Raw genomic sequence first — 17,271 nt, forward strand, 5'->3', positions numbered from 1 at the left:
GCAGTCATTGGTTTTGCCAATGTTATTATGAATATCTGTCACAGGTACATTGGAACAGAAGGATTTGTTTATTCACTACCTTTCTCTAATTGAGTCTGGCTACTGTCTTTGCAACTTAGTCAACAATGCCTGACCTAGCCTGTTGACTGGGCATCAATGTGCCCCATCTGGTCCTGCTTTGTTCAGTACTGCTCCAAATTTTGACCAGCATTGAGAGGCACTAAAAAAGGATGCAAGGAAGAAATCTGATGGATTCAATACCCAAACTAGACTGAGTCTTTCATGAGACCCAAGCCAATTGAGAAGCAGTTTTGAAGAATAAATTAGTCATAGGAGCAGATCTCAGCCCATTCCATCATGGCTGATTTATTATTGCTCTCAATCCCATTCTCCTGCCTTTGACATGAACCTATCAACCTCCACTTTAACTATAACCAGTGACATGGCCTACACAGCCATCTGTGGAAATGAATGACTTACATTCAGCACCCTTTAGCTAAAGAAATTCTTCCTCAACTCTGTTCTAAAGGAACGTCCTTCTATTCTAAGGCTATGTACTCTGGTCCTAGACTCTCCCACGATAAGAAACACACTCTCTACATCCACTCTATTAAAACCTTTCAAAATTCAAGGGGTTTCAATGAGATTCATCTTTTTATATTCTAGTGCTCTTGAAATGAGTGTTAACATTGCATTTGCCTTCTTTACCCAGACTCAACCTGCAAATTAACCTTTAGGGAATCCTGCACGAAGACTCCCAAGTCCCTCTGCACTTATGATTTCTGAGTTTGTTCCCCATTTAGAAAATAGTATTTGCCTTTATTCCTTCTACCAAAGTGCACATCATGCACTCCCCTATACCAGACTCACAGGACTATTGTCTACTACTGATATACTATCATGCTACCCCTTCTGGTGGGTCCCCCTGATGGGACAGGACAAATGCAGAGATTATTAATAATAATCTTTACTTATAGAGCACTTTCCATACGAAGTATGCAGTTCAAAGTGCTTTACAATAGATCGTGAAGAAGCTCTGGAATATGATTCAGAATACGACTGTGTCACAGCACTGCTCAACTTGTTGGTGAGACATTTCTCCTAATCTAGGTACTGGCCCCCAGTTGTTTTGAGGGTGTCATGAAACATGCTTAGAAAATTGAGATACCAAGACTTGTATAAGTGTTCATACTTAACGCTCAAGTACTTCAGCCACACCTTAAATGAACTTTAAAAGAAAGCTTCAGAGGTTATTTGATCATGCTGCATTTTATAGCCTCAGACTTCATCTAAATGTCGCCCTTTGCTGAAGGGAGCAAAGGTAAGTGGGACGAGAACATATAGCCACTAGACAATGATACAGAGCCTAACTCTGGCTGACGTTTTCATCAAAGCTCATTCTAATCTTTCCAAACTCAGCAATAACAGTGGATTAATCTCTTTTCTAGGTTCCAATTAGCTCTGGGCAATAAGTGGCTAAACTCACTTAGCTACTCAGGACTTCATGTTTTATTTAGAGTTGTTTCAACTTCCTAATGTAATTATGCAATGAATCACAAATATTACAAGGTAAATGCATAAGATCTTAAGCTCTTTATTATGTTAATACCATGTGCATCTTGGTCTCTCTAAAAAACACCAAAAATATAGCAAATTAAAATATCTTCTTCGATCTGAAACCAAAATGCAAGGAGAATTTAGATTAAAACTTTGATCTATTTGGTAATGCTCCACTATGTAACCAATTAATATTCAGAAAACACGAAGTTTAACATGATCAATACCTGACTGAGTAGCTGTCCATGGAAAATGGTGTTAATCACATTCAGAACTCTTTTGAATAGTTTTCGCTGTGATATAGGAATCGTTGGTGTATACACTGTTCGTGAAGCTTCCAACTCCTGCTGAACCTTATCCAACAGCTCGCAAAGGAACTCCTGAGCATCCTGCTGGGCATATCCACGGAATGTTGGAATAAGTCTCCAGACACAGTGCAGCATAGAAAAGGGAGATACCAATGCCCATTTGCCAGACCACATGACCAGAAAAAGTGTATGGAGCTCATGGCAGAGAGAAATATGCTTTGAGTTAGGCTCTTTTCGTTGAATGAGCTCTCTACTTTGGCTCTGAGATGCTCCCCCACTTAAGCCTTCAGAAAAACTGGGTCGCCTCAAACTCTTTTCCACATCCAGAGATGAACTTGAACTTGTGTCACCAAAATATTGCTTGCTAGAAGACCTGGTTTTCCCATTTGCTGTACCAGCCAGCAAGTCTTGGGAATAACTTAAATCAAGATCCAAGAAACATTCACAGAACACTTGCAGATGACTAAGCACCTGTAGAATGGAGTTCATATAGCAAGTATTACCCAAATTCCTCAGTCCTGTCACACCAGGTGTGACAGTTGGCCTCCGCTTAATGGGAGAATCACCAATTTTTTTCAATCTAACTGTACCTGAAGAAAGGCCAGCTGTTACTGCTGGAGATTTTGCAGATGCATGTTCAGTTGACTGACCATTGGAACGAGAGGATTCTTTTATACGTGAACTCTTACATGGTGGCAAATTTGCAAACTTTTCACACAGCCGTCGTTTCAGCTCTTGTCGTCTTTTTCTGGCATCTGCTCTTTTAATTTCAGCCTCCTCCTTTAATCGCTCTTCTACAAGTCTCAGTTTCCCTGTGGGTGTCAGTGCAAACCAAGACTGGAAAACTTTAGACAAAAGAGATCTACGCCGATGCCAAAGTGCTGTGAACATCCTATCTTCATTTCGCAGCTGTGCTTGTGTACATCCCCGAGAAAGATAAGAGTCATCGCCGCCTGCCATTGACCGCAAAGTCCTACCACTTCTAGTTGTACGGTCATAATTTTGGCTCTTAATTGCACTTAAAGTGCTCCTCAATAATTTTAGATCACCTGTGGCATTATCATTTAACACATAGTCATCACATATATAACAAAACACATACAGTTCATTTACTTCCAAGGCCACGGGGTGTTTACTTTCCTGAAAATGTTTGAGTGCATGTTCTTCATTGTATCGTCCACAGGCAACATTTGAACAGCTGAGACATGCCCACATCGATTCTGTGGTATTGCATTCCATACAATGCCATTTTTGAGGATTTAGAATCGAATGATCCTGGGCAAGCCGAAGCCGCCCGACATGCTTGCACTTATCCATCAATTACAGGCAACACCATTCTGCAAGTTCCACGATAAACTGCAAAAGATACACAGAAATAACTGAGCATGAGTAACAATCATAAAACATTCATGAAATCAAATTAACTTTCAAATAAGCAGGATTGTAACATAATATGCAGTTCAATGTGGGATATTAATATTTACAATTCCAGGCAAGAGGAAAGACCATATTTCAGATAAAGATAAACATTTACCAAATTCAGATACATGCAAAGTTGCAAGGCCAAAACAACACTGCTTAAAGCCTAGGTACATATCTACAAGTTTCATCATTCAACTAAACATGGCCAACTGAAATAATGTCAAAAGTTCTACACGTTTTTGATCATCTTGTGATCATTTTGATCACCAGAAAAGCGTGAAAAGGGTCGAAGTGCATAAAAATACAGATTGCAACCAATTATTATTTTGCTACTCAAAGTTAATTTTATTCTCTAAAATGTTAAATGTGTTTACAGAAGCAGTTTATAATACTATACTGGAAATTAAGCTTAATCACTTTGGAAGTTAAAAAGTGATAAGCTTGCTTTTGTTAAACGTTTTTCCATCAACTTTCCACAAACTGAAAAATCCCCTGGATAAATTATACATGATCATAATGCCCATTTTCCAAGATCTTTTATCTATTACTTTCCAAAACTTACATCAGATCAGGAAACCAATGCCCCAAACCAAGAAGAAATATGGACACAGAAAAACAATGTTAAATTTACTAGATTTTCCTTAATATAAAGTAATTGACCACGATTTTCTATAGTGCTTCAATAGCTATACACAGGAATGCAACAAATAATGGAAAGCACAACTACAAAACTGGAAAATAAAGCAATTAATTTCAAGATGCCACAAATTTGCGAAATGTGGCAGGAAACCTACAACTCTGGCAACTTAGTTCATTTTTTCATCATCCTCTCAACATTTTGCTAATGAAATCTATTGCTTTTCAAACCAGAAAAAAACATCAAGTAGCATTTGGAGAAAAAGAATTGTAACCTTTCAAAAGAACTTTAATGCAATTTTTTTCAGATATTTTTACTGCTATGTAGACAGTTGTCTGAACAATTTTACTCTGCTTACTTCCTCTAAAATACATTTCTTTGTATTTGCAGCTTTCAGGTTCATCGTGAGCTGCCATTAAACTGGTACCAAGGATGGAGTTGTTGTTATTGAGGAAATAAAACTTATTTTGTGCAGAAGCAGAAAGCCAGTTCTGTTACCATCTGGTAGACCATAACTAGATGCCAGCCAACCATTTCCCACTTCTGTTTCTATCTCCCCAACATCCAAAAGGCGTGCGTTGATTCTTTTTCCTGCTCCATGGAACTGCTCTCCTTTATCTATTTTGTTTCGTAGTCCAATTGATCCACACTGACATCTGTAACAGTCTGTCCTACTCTAGCTTTTAGCTTGGTCTGGCTAAGCAGAGCTCCAATTCCATACTTAAATTTGCTGATGACACCACTGCTGTTGGCTGAATTAAAGGTAATGACAAATCGGCAAACAGGAGGGAGTTTGGAAAATTGGTTCATTGGTGCCATAACAACCACCTCTCACTCAACATCAGCAAAAGAGGAAACCAGAGGTTCTCATTAGGGGAATGGAGGTGGAGAGAGTCAGTAAGTTTTAATTCAGAGGATCTGTCCTGAGACCAGCACACAAATGCCATCACCAAGAAAGCACAGCAGCACATCTACTTTTATAAGTTTGCGTAGATACAGCATATCACCTAAAACTGACAAACTTCTATATACGCACAGTGGTCGCATCACAGTGAGGTACAGAAACACCAATGTCCAAGAATGGAAAAGTGGTGGATACAGCCCAGTCCAACAGAGACAAAACCCTCTCCACATTGCGTGCATTTACAAGGAGTACAGCCACAAGAAAGCAGAATCCATCATTAAGGTGTCTCACTTTCCAGGCCATGTCTTCTTCTCACAAACAAGAGAAAATCTGCAGATGCTGAAGAGTCTCGGCCCAAACATCGACTCTATTTTTTTCCATAGATGCTGCCTGGCCTGCTGAGCTCCTCCAGCATCTGCAGATTTTCTGTTGTTCATGTCCTCTTCTCAGTACTACAATTGGACCGGAGGTCCCACATCACAAGGTTCAGGAACAGTTATTAACCTTCAACCACCAGACTCTACAACTCATGCCTTTATTTTCCTGCAAATGTCTGCAAAAAAATTAATCTCAAGGTAGTATAGTGGACTGCCCAGTTAATTAGGGCAGCCACTTATTTGGGCCAACTCTTAAAGAACAAAAACTAATTGAGAAAATAGCCAGGATTCCCTTCATTCATTTGGGACACTATGACACTTAATTGGGGCGAGAGATTTGCCAGTTTCTAACTAGCATTAGCCACGTGCACTTGTGTGGCCAAAAGGCATGACACCATGCTCAGAGCATGAGTTTGTTTTCAAAAAGCTGTGATTTTTGTCAACTGGTAGTTGGTAAGAAACAAGTTGTACAACAACTCAGAACTGTTTTGCTCACTGTGGTTTCAAGCATTCAGGCTTGGAGATGCCAGAAATGGCTGGGAGTGAAAATGAAATGATATTGCTACTTCAAGTTAGAAACTATGAAGGATCTGAAGGTCCACAATTATGTTGAATGTTACAATGAAATTGAAGATTTGGAGGATGCAATCCTAACTATTAGGAACTAAAACACAATTTTATAGTACTGTAGTATTATGAGTGTTCTAATTTGTTTCCCATTTCATTTAAATAAATAACTTATTACTTAGTTAGATGGTAGTTTATCTTTTTATACCTTTTTAACTATTTCCATGAAACAATGGCTAATTGGGACAGCCACTTTATTGGACTAAAATGTACTGGTCCCCATACGTCCCAAATGGAATCTACAGTATATGGTGACATGTACATGCTTTGATAATAAATTTACTTTTACTACAATTTTGCAAGTGTCTAATTTCCCTATTTAATAGAGAAATCCCTTCATTACATCCATGCTGCACCACAGGGATTTCCTGAACATATTGTTACGAAGGATGAACAACTCTGATGGGCAGAAGGGGTACAGAGTTGCCCATGTTTCCCCCACCCCGGAGAATCACAAACCGTTACTGTTGCCATGCTGCTAATGAGAGAGAAAGAGATGGAACAAAAACATGCCAGAACATCTGCTACTGATAAAGAGAGGGGAGGGAGGCTTGTTGTTCCACCATATTATGACTCCTGAAAGACTTATGGCTTCTGAGAAGGATTGTTTACATACTATTCTGTTCATCAAAATTCCTCAGTGGACAGCCGGAGTGGGCTGGTTTAATGGACTAAGACATTCAAAACTGATTGACACCTGAGACCCCGTGAGTGGGGATAAAAGTGAGGTCTGGGGAGACACCCCTCAGACACACCAGGAGACACACTAGTGAACGCTGCTTGAGTGTTGGAACCCACGAGAAGGTGTGGGGCATCGGAAACCGAACAAAGGATCAGTCAGTTTAACTCACAATGTTTATAGCAGGGCCGGTGGGGGCTTGTGTGTGCGTCCACCCTTGCCTGGGTGACGAGTCCACCACAGAAGAACGGTCTAGCTGAAGGACAGAGGGGTCATACTTGAATGGGCACAACACATCAACGGATCAAGATCGTAAAGGAAGGTTTGCCCGACAATAGCTGTCACTGTTTGCTCTCTCTCTCTCTCTCTCTCCAACAATTAAACACAAGAACCAACAACTACCTCAGCCCACATGAACTGAACTGAACTTCATATTCACATATGACAATTCATTATCCCCTAGACATCGATAGAGCTTGTTTATTATTGATTATTATTATACCCACACTTTTAGGTTTAGTATTGCTAACGTGTATTGTCTACATATTTGCATGTTTGATATTGATCTGTATATTTTACTAATAAACACTGTTTGAAAATAGTACCTCCAGACTCCAACAAATACTTCTATCTTTGCTGGTCAGACACCCAGTTACGGGGTACGTAACAATATCATCATACCCCTTCCATGAATGGATTTGCTCTTACAAAGAACAACTTACTTCAACTTCATTCACAGCCTCCAGATAAAGGCATTTTACTATAACTACACTCGTCCTCCTGACAAATAAACTGCATTCCAGTTACCAATAGGTTTAGCATAATATCGTATCGAATCTCAATCCCTTCCACGCACTCTGAAGGAATCACGCGATACTCTGATCCACTTAACCTTTTCCATAAATGCATCAGATGCAATGCTACCCAGATCCACTAAAATAAATTAAGTGGCCTGATGAGCTCAGTCTTTTCAATGTGTTCTCCTCAACAGAACTAATTGCTTACAATTTTGACCATCTCAAAAAGATGTAACATGTAGAACTTCACACTAATAGCAAAGTAACATTCCACAATATGTAGCACTGTGTGTGTACATGAACTATATACTGTCACGTTTGACTGCACTCCCCACGTCCATGCCCAGACATAAAATGTGTTTTTTTCCCCCCAGAAACATCCTTTGACTCTGCTTTGAACAGAAAACAATCTTGTAATACTTTTCATGTTTAAAATGTTTGTTAATGTTGCCCACCTGTGCAGTATGGTTAAACAACATTGAATAGAAAACACATCTACCATTTTGAGATGAATGCTTCAGTGTTGTCACATTGGATTCATTTGTTTGCTATTTTAGCAAAGCTGTCAAGGTAGATGGAAAAAATCCCATACTAATAGATGCATGTATTACAATTTATTAACAAATATCATGACACTACTGTACTGTAAATTAAGCAAGCACTGGATTTTCTGTAATTAATTCCTGCAGTAGCTATAAAGTGGCACCCCAGCATGAGCAATTCTCTGGTGAGTTACAATCAGCACAGTCGAAGCCTACCAGTTTTATGGAGATCATCCAGGCAAGGAAAGAATTGGTGAAATTACTGGACAGGAATTTTATTAATTTCACCAGAATATCCAAGTATTAGCTGAGATTATTTACTCAGGTCTTTATGGACCTAATATTAACAAACTACCAACTTTGGATGAGATGAACTAATTGAAATGACTACCTTTGATATGATGGCTGACTGAAGGATATAGCAGGCTCCGTCTTATGTTAACACATACAAACAAGCTGGATGAACTCAGCAGGTCAAGCAGCATTCATTGAAATGAGCTGCTGAGTTCATCCAGCTTGTTTGTACGTGTTGATTTGACCGCAGCATCTGCAGTGTACTTTGTGTTTGTTATCCTTCTTATGTTGCCTTGTTTACCTTGATATCCTTAAAAATTAACATTAAATTCAAAACACATTTATGGTACCATAAAAAAAACACAAAATGCTAGCAAAACTCAGCAGGCCAGACAGCATCTATGGGAGGAGGTAGTGATGACGTTTTGGGCTGAAACCCTTCATCAGGAGTCCTTTGCCTAGAGTAAGTAAATAAAGAGTAGAAAAATACTGTTTTTATTTAAGGTTAGTGAAATGGCAGGACAGTAGATAATTGCTTTTTGATGGAGTTTCTGCAGCAACAACAAATAAAATTAGTTTGATTGGCACCACGAGCTTGTCTGTGGATAATGGATTCAAAATGAATGACAGAGTGAACCAGGCCACTTTAGTGAGAGCTTTTTTCCAAGTCAATTAACAACAGTCCGTTCAGACTGCATGAAAAAATATCAGCAGTATGAAAATGTACGCCTTTTGACAGAGCAAAGAGAAGGGAATAAACAGGTTACAAAGTGTACCAAAGAAAGAATGAATGAACTTGAAACCAGGAATCTATGAAATTAAGTAATTTTCAGAATACATTTAAGACTTTAGTGCAAAGGTAAGCAATCTACCATTCTCGTACTCATTTGGTCTCCCACAGTGCACTTTCAGTTACCCATAGCATAAAGAGCTGCCACCTCAGTCCTTGTCACACCAAGTAACATTCATTCATCCATTGTGTTGGTAACCTACAACAGTGATTTTTATGGACTCAGAATCAAATAGTTTCATACTGATTTCATAATCCCTTCCAGGCCAAATACTCTCAGAGACATCTGCACTTCCCTACACTCCAAATTTAAAAAAAACAACAGCTCAAATGTGACACACACAAAATGCTGGTGGAAAGCAGCAGGTCAGGCAGCATCTATAGGAAGAAGTGCAGTTGATGTTTCAGGCAGAGACCCTTCGTCAGGATTAACTGAAAGAAAAGATAGTAAGAGATCTGAAAGTGAGAGGGGGAGGGGGAAATCCAAAATGATAGGAGAAGACAGGAGGGGGAGGGATGAAGCTGAGAGCCAGAAAGGTGATTGGCAAAAGGGATACAGAGCTGGAGAAGGGAAAGGATCATGTGACAGGAGGCCAAGGGAGAAAGAAAGGGGGAGGGAATCACCAGAGGGAGATGGAGAGCAGGCAAGGAGTGATAGTGAGAGGGGCAGAGAGAGAAAAAAAGAGAAAAAAGAGGGGGAAAATAATAAATAAGGGATGGGGTAAGAAGGGGAGGAGGGGCATTAACGGAAGTTAGAGAAATCAATGTTCATGCCATCAGGTTGGAGGCTACCCAGACAGAATATAAGGTGTTGTTCCTCCAACCTGAGTTTGGATTCATTTTGACAGCAGAGGAGGCCATGGATAGACATATCAGAATGGGAATGGGATGTGGAATTAAAATGTATGGCCACTGGGAGATCCTGCTTTCTCTGGTGGACAAAGCGTAGGTGTTCAGCAAAACAGTCTCCTAGTCTGCGTCGGATCTCACCAATATATAAAAGGCTGCACCGGGAGCACCGGACGCAGTATACCACACCAGCCGACTCACAGGTGAAGCGTCACCTCACCTGGAAGGACTGTCTGGGGCCCTGAATGGTGGTGAGGGGGGAAATGTAAGAGCAGGTGTAGCACTTGTTCTGCTTACAAGGATAAGTTCCAGGAGGGAGATCAGTGGGAAGGGATGGGGGAAGACAAATGGACAAGGAAGTCGCGTAGGAAGTGATCTCTGCGGAAAACTGAGGCGGGGAGTAGGGAAAGATGTGCTTGGTGGTGGGATCCCATTGGAGGTGGTGGAAGTTACAAAGAATTATATATTGGATCTGGAGGCTGATGGGGTGGTAGGTGAGGACAAGGGGAACCCTATCCCGAGTGGGGTGGCGGGAGGATGGGGTGAGAGCAGATGTGCGTGAAATGGGAGATCTATTTGAGAGCAGAGTTGATGGGAGAGGAAGGGAAGCCCCTTTCTTTAAAAAAAGGAAGACATCTCCTTCGTCCTGGAATGAAAAGCCTCATTCTGAGAGCAGATGCGGCAGAGATGATGGAATTGCGAGAAGGGGATGGCATTTTTGCAAGAGACAGGGTGGGAAGAGGAATAATCCAGGTAGCTGTGAGAGTCTGTAGGCTTATAGTAGATATCAGTAAATAAGCCGTCTCCAGAGATGGAGACAGAAAGATCAATAAAGGGGAGGGAGGTGTCAGAAATGGACCAGGCAAATTTGAGGGCAGGATGAAAGTTGGAGGCTAAGTTAATGAAGTCAACGAGCTCAGCATGCGTGCAGGAGGCAGCGCCAATGCAGTCGTCGATGTAGTGAAGGAAAAGTGGGGGACAGATACCCATATAGGCTTGGAATATGGACCGTTCCACAAAGCCAACAAAAATTTGGGACCCATACAGGAGGAGCCAAAGGAGAAATTATTGAGAGTAAGGACTAATTCCGCTAGACGGAGGTGAGTGGTGGTAGAGGGGACCTGGTTAGGTCTGGAATCTGAAAAGAAGCGGAGAGCTTTGAGACCTTCCTGGTGGGGGATGGAGGTATATTGGGACTGGACATCCACGGTGAAAATAAGGCGGTGGGGGCCAGGGAACTTAAAATCATTGAAAAAATTCAAAGCATGAGAAGTTTGACGATCATTGATGGGAAAGGCCCATCCCTTATTTATTATTCCCTCCTCTATTTTTTTCTCTCTGCCCCTCTCACAATCACCCCTTGCCTGTTCTCCATCTCCCTCTGGTGCTCCCCTCCACCTTTCCTTCTCCCTAGGCCTCCCATCCCATGATCCTTTCCCTTCTCCAGCTGTGTATTCCTTTTGCCAATCAACTTTTCAGCTCTCAGCTTCATCCCTCCCCCTCCTGTCTTCTCTCATTTTGGATTTTCCCCTCCCTCTTTCAAACCTCTATCTTTTCTTTCAGTTAGCCCTGACGAAGGGTTTCGACCCGAAACGTCGACAGTGCTTCTCCCTATAGATGCTGCCTGGCCTGCTGCGTTCCACCAGCATTTTGTGTGCGTTGCTTGAACGTTCAGCATCTGCAGATTTCCTTGTGTTTGCATTTTTAAGCTCAATTGTTAACAACTGTGAGTAAAAGAAAATCTGCAGATGCTGGAAAAACTCAGCAGGTCAGGCAGCATCTATGGAAAAAAAAAAGAGAGTATGGTCAATGTTTCAGGCTGAGACCCTTCAGCAGGACCGTCCTGATGTTCCTCCAGCATTTTGTTTGTGCTAACAACCATGCCTTTTCTCAGTCAGTCCCAAGCATCGAAACTGCTTATCTAAATCTCCACAGCTCTTCAATCTTAAACTTTACAAAGCTTTGATCACTGATCTACTCATTCCTTTGGATTCAACATCAATACGATAAGCCACTTTGAATTCCCATGGCTGTCTTACTATTTTAAAGACATTACATATGGGTAAGCTAGTGGGTAGTGGCATCAGCACTGGACTTCAAACCCAGTTGGGTCCCAAGCTGGGCAGTCTGGCAATCTATTTCCTTACACATATGTGAGAATCCTAATCTTATACTACAGTTCGGCATAATTCCCTCCAAGCTCAACAAGAAGCTCAGAAACCTCGGCCTTTACCCTGCCTTGTGTAGCTGGATCCTGGACTTCCTGCCAGATCGCTGGCAGGTGGTAAGAGTGGGCTCCCTCACCTCTGCCCCTCAAGGATGTGTACTAAGCTCCCTCCTTTACTTCCTGTATACCCATGACTGTATTGCCATCCACAGCTCCAACCTAATTAAATTTGCTGACGATTGGCCTAATCTCAAACAATAATGAGGCAGCCTACAGAGAAGAAGTCATCACCCTGACACAGTGGTGTCAAGAAAACAATCTCCCCCTCAATGTTGCAAAAACAAAGGAGCTGGTCCAGGACTACAGGAGGAATGGGGGCAGGCTCACCCCTACTGGATCTGGGGTTGAGAGGGTGAACAACTTTAAGTTCCTCGGCATCCACATCACCGAGGTCCTGACATAGTCTGTACACACCAGCTGTGTGTTGAGAAAAGCACAACAGAGCCTCTTTCACTTCTGACGGTTGAAGAAGGTTTGGGCCCCAAATCCTAAGAACTTTCTACAGGGACACAATTGGCTGCATCACTGCCTGGTATGGGGATCATACTTCCCTCAATTGCAGGATTCTGCAGAGAGTGGTGCAGATAGCCCAGCACATCTGTAGATGTGAACTTCCAATTATTCAGGACATTTACAAAAACAGGTGTGTAAAAAGGTTCCGAAGGATCATTGGGGACTCAAGCTACCCCAACTACAAACTGTTCCAGCTGCTTCCACCCGGGAAGCGGTACTGCAGCATAAAAGCCAGGACCAACAGGCTCCGGGACAGCTTCTTCCACCAGGCCATCAGAATGATTAATTCATGCTGATACAAATGCATTTTTATGTTATACTGACTGTCCTGTTGTACATACCGTTTATTATAAATTACTATAAATTGCACATTTAGACAGAAATGCAATGTAGAGATTTTTACTCATGTATATGAAGGATGTAAGTAATAAAGTCAATTCAATAAGTTGCCATGAAAACCCTATAGTTCATGAAGAGTTGGACTCAACTAAATGACTGAACAACAAAAGCTAATATTACTGCTGCTATTTTTCCAATATGGCTTATATAAAACAAACAGTTGCATGTTGCACATACTCGGGAAATTAAATGGCATGACATAGAATTTGCATACCAAACATATTCAAAGCTACAAAATTCCAATACCTCTAATGACAAGAAAATAAAAAAGGATCATAATTTAAAAGGTCTAAAGACTAACAATCAGCCTGTCACTGAGAAATTACTTTGGGCAGTATGACTATAGCAATGTTGTGTGTGATTGCATTACCTCAACTTTTCAACCCATTTGATTCTTTCTTGATGTTTTGACTAAAAAATTGAGGAAAATTATATTCCAAACAGTGTCATTAAATAAGCTCAAGACCAGATTTACTAAGATTTGATCACCTGCAAAGTGCAGTTCATCAACAAGTGAGAATATGAAGAAGCACACAAACTCACCGTTTACCCTGTTTATGAACTCTATTTGTGATACTGTATTCTATAATACAAAATGCAACCAGATCTAGGACCAAACAAATGAAAATCGGGTAACTATTTCATGCATAACTAAATATTGTGCCAATTTTCTCAATGTTAGCAAATATGGTAAAATAAATTCCAGTAGCAACATTTGAAGATGGGTAAAAACTTGATGCTGATCAGAATGTTTGGCATATTCTGATTTGTACCGGCCCTTTCACCACCATTTCCTTACTGACAGATTTAAATCAGCTTTCAGAATACATTGACCTCACCACTGTATCACCACACTCATCTATCATCCAACTTTACAAAGTTACCAATCCTCTTCAGGTTCAGGACAAACACACAGCAATACATGTATTCCAAACAGTCAGAACTTTGAACCATCTTTCAAGGTCTTAAGGATAAGTTTTGTCAAAAGGAGAGCATGAAAAATATGGAAATTTTTTCCAATTCAAGATCTTCCAAAACAATTTCAGTAATCATTCGGGATTGACAGAATATCATGACAATTCACAGGCTGTGTTAAATTGTCCAGAAAACTACAAAGTTTAAAGGTTGCAAGTAAAAAGAAATGTCATATGATAAAAGCAAATCCACTGAGATAAGTCACTGAGAAAAATCGTTGCTTGTGGGTCAAAATAACACAAAAGCTAGTAAGTTTTGACTGGGTCAGTTACATGTCCAGTTATATCCTCCCATGGCGAGAGGATCTACTTGTTTTCAAATGAAAAATATAAAATATTTTCAAGTTTGGAAATGAAATGCACATTCTGTGATATTGCTATTATGCAATGCAATGAGAAATGACAAATAAAAATGTCTTAATAACAAAAACTGACCAACAATCAGCACATCATTGAGAAGTTGCTTCGTGCAGTAAAATTGTGACTGCAGCAATATTGTGTGTGGTGGGAATATGTGGGACAGTAAATGCTTATTTAACGAACTTCAAAACCATAACATGTGGAAATGTTATGTTCAACTGTCAATTGCATTTTCGAAGCGAAATCAGTTATAATGAAAAGAAGCACGGTAGTCAATTTGCATTTGGCAAGACTCCACAAATAATACTTGAAGAAATCACAATATTGGTCATAGGATAGGTACCGTGGAAGATCAGAACTTTACTACACTTTAAAAGGTGCCCTGAAATCAACAAAAGAAAAAGCAGAGCAGATGTGACTTCAACACTGTCCAAACTCAGCACATCTGATTGGGCGGTGCTACCCCAATACTCAGGGGAGTCAGCTTCAAATGTATGTCTAGAGTGGGCCCTGAACTCTGAAGATTTAATATACCCCTAAAGCTAGCTTCCCTGAATCAAGCACAGTTTAATAAAGCTAAGAATCTTAAGTAATATTTTGCCATTTGGATTTTCCCAGATTTCTGTGCAGATGCTCTCTATTATGTGCATCTTTAAGCACTTTAAAATTGTACCATTTTATATTATACTAGTAATTTTTAAATAAATCATGTCACATTCTTTGAAGCGCAAATTTCATCCATCCAGTTTGATTCTTTTTGCAAAGACAAACAATTAGCTTTATTTGTCACACGAACATCAAAACATGCATTCTTTGCATCAATTCAGATTGCGCTGGGCAGCTTGCAAGTGTCACCATGCTTCTGATACCAACACAGCATGCTCACAACTCACCAACTTTAACCGTATGTCTTTGGTATGTGGGTGGAAACCAGATCACCCAGAGGAAACCCACACAGTCATGGGAGAAGGATAAACTTCTTATCAACAGCAGCAGGAATTAAACCCCAGCCTTAAAGTAGCACTGTAAAATGGTGTGCTGATGCACCTCTTAGTAGTGTTCTTTTTACTTTGAGCTTTTTATCATTTGCAAACTTTTAAATTTTGCCATGCAGGTATATCCAGCCGTTACAATAGTCCAAAATGGTCCTCATACTCATCCCTTGGGGCATGTGGTGAGGAATAGTTGGTGCAATGGGGTATGGAAAATGAGCCAGAGATTGAGGGAGCTGTGTAGGGGTACGGGAGATTGCGGGGGCAAGAAGGGAGAATCAGCAGTGCGGAGGTGGTGGGAGAGAGAGGGAGAGTGAGGCGGTGGAAGGGGGAGAAAGGTGAAGAGGATATGTCCGTGAGGGAGAGCTGCAAAGAGAGAATAGGGAACCGGTGTGCGATTAGTAGGAGAGGCGGGAGAGAATAAACAAGTGTTGAAGGGGGCGGAGAAAAAGAGTGAGCTGGTAGGACTGAGAGTACCACAAGACACAATCGGGAGCCGATTTCAGCGAGACGAAACGGAGCTAGTAGGTCCAGCTCTACACCCCCAAGCCCAACATCTCCACCACTGCATGTCTGCTTCCCACCATCGCTCTCACTGCCCCACGATGGGTGCGAGAAGAGGCAATGACCCGAGCAGCGTGCCACGGCCCACAGAAGGTGGTGGTGGAAGTGGAGGAGGAACGGCGTTTTCTCACGCTTGTCTCCGACCACGACCACCACCAACCCCACCTCCACTCCGACATCCTGAGCGCCCGCTCGTACCCGTTCCTTACCCGCAAGCCCCTGAGCCACGCAATTGCCGATCCACCTTCCTCTCACAACGCCGCCATCTTTCACAGGGAATCCGCGCGCGCGCGCGAGCTGCGTCAACCGCGGGATCAATGGCGTCATCAGCCGCGCTCCCACCTGTGGGCTTACGTCACGGCCCGGGCCCGGAACCGCCTGTCGTGAGCAGCTGCCCGTCCATCATTGCATCAGTTACTTCGCTGGAGGATGAGTATTAAAACCATTGCACTTTTTCTTTAATAACCTGAATTTGGGTATACCTGCATGGCATAATGTAAAACCCTGCAAATGATACAGAGCTCCGAGGCTAGAGAAAAGACATAAACCACATAGAAAGGGCGGATAATGTCATACTGAAGGAGGTAGAAGGGATTTATTTCAAAAAGGAAAATAACATAATATTAATCAAAAGTGGTTATTTTAAAGGACAATAGAAAATTGAAGGTATGTGCAGAGAAATTTTGGAAAATCCAGATATCAAAACTCTGTTGGGGGTTCTTAACGGAGTACAACGCCAGAAATCCTTTAGGGTTTGATTAGATCAGTGTGTTTGATGCTGGGCACCCAGATTTAGAAAGGGTGCTAAATCTTCAAAGAAAATTGGAATGGTTTCAGTGAAAGTTCATAAACTTTGTTTCTCTCTGCACAGGTAGTCCACTGCTAGGCTTTTTATAAAGATTATAAAGATTAGGAATATTTGTCACACATACTTCAAAACATAGAGAGAATTGTGGGTTTGTGTCAAATCAGATCAGCGAGGATTGTGCCACAGACAGCCCATGCTTCTGGTGCCTATGTAGTATGCCCAAAACTTACAAACACTAACTGTAGATCTTTGGAATATGGGAAGATACTGGTGCACCTGGAAGAAATCCACATGGTCATGGGGGAACATACAAACTCCTTATCAACCATAAGACATAGCAGCAGAATTAGGCCATTCAGTCCATCGAGTCTGCTCTGCCATTCCATCATGGCTGTTCCCAAATCCTATTCAACCCTGTACATCTGCCTTCTCACCATATCCTTTGATGCCCTGACCAATCAGGAAATGATCAACTTCTGCCTTAAATATACACATGGACTTAGCCTCCACCACAGTCTGTGGCAGATTTACTACTCTCTGGCTAAAAAAAAAATCCTTCTTACCTCTGTTCTAAAGGGTCACCCTTCAATTTTGAGGCTGTGCCCATTAGTTCTGGATACCCCCACAAATTCCAGTGAGTACAGGCTCAAA

General features: G+C 41.3%; 1 protein-coding gene across 1 annotated transcript in view; it reads right to left on the reverse strand.

Moving 5' to 3' along the window:
- The window catches only part of usp44 (ubiquitin specific peptidase 44), a 64,633-nt gene extending 48,519 nt beyond the window's left edge, over positions 1-16,114 (reverse strand). Inside the window, exons 1-2 of the mRNA XM_059987802.1 lie at positions 16,022-16,114; positions 1,785-3,221 (exon numbers count right to left, since the gene is read on the reverse strand). Coding sequence (XP_059843785.1) covers positions 1,785-3,182 — 1,398 coding nt within the window. The 5' untranslated portion in view covers positions 3,183-3,221; positions 16,022-16,114. The remainder of the gene's footprint in view (positions 1-1,784; positions 3,222-16,021) is intronic.
- Positions 16,115-17,271: the final 1,157 nt, after the last annotated feature.

Source organism: Hypanus sabinus, chromosome 13 (assembly GCF_030144855.1).
Source record: "Hypanus sabinus isolate sHypSab1 chromosome 13, sHypSab1.hap1, whole genome shotgun sequence".
Taxonomy (NCBI): domain Eukaryota; kingdom Metazoa; phylum Chordata; class Chondrichthyes; order Myliobatiformes; family Dasyatidae; genus Hypanus; species Hypanus sabinus.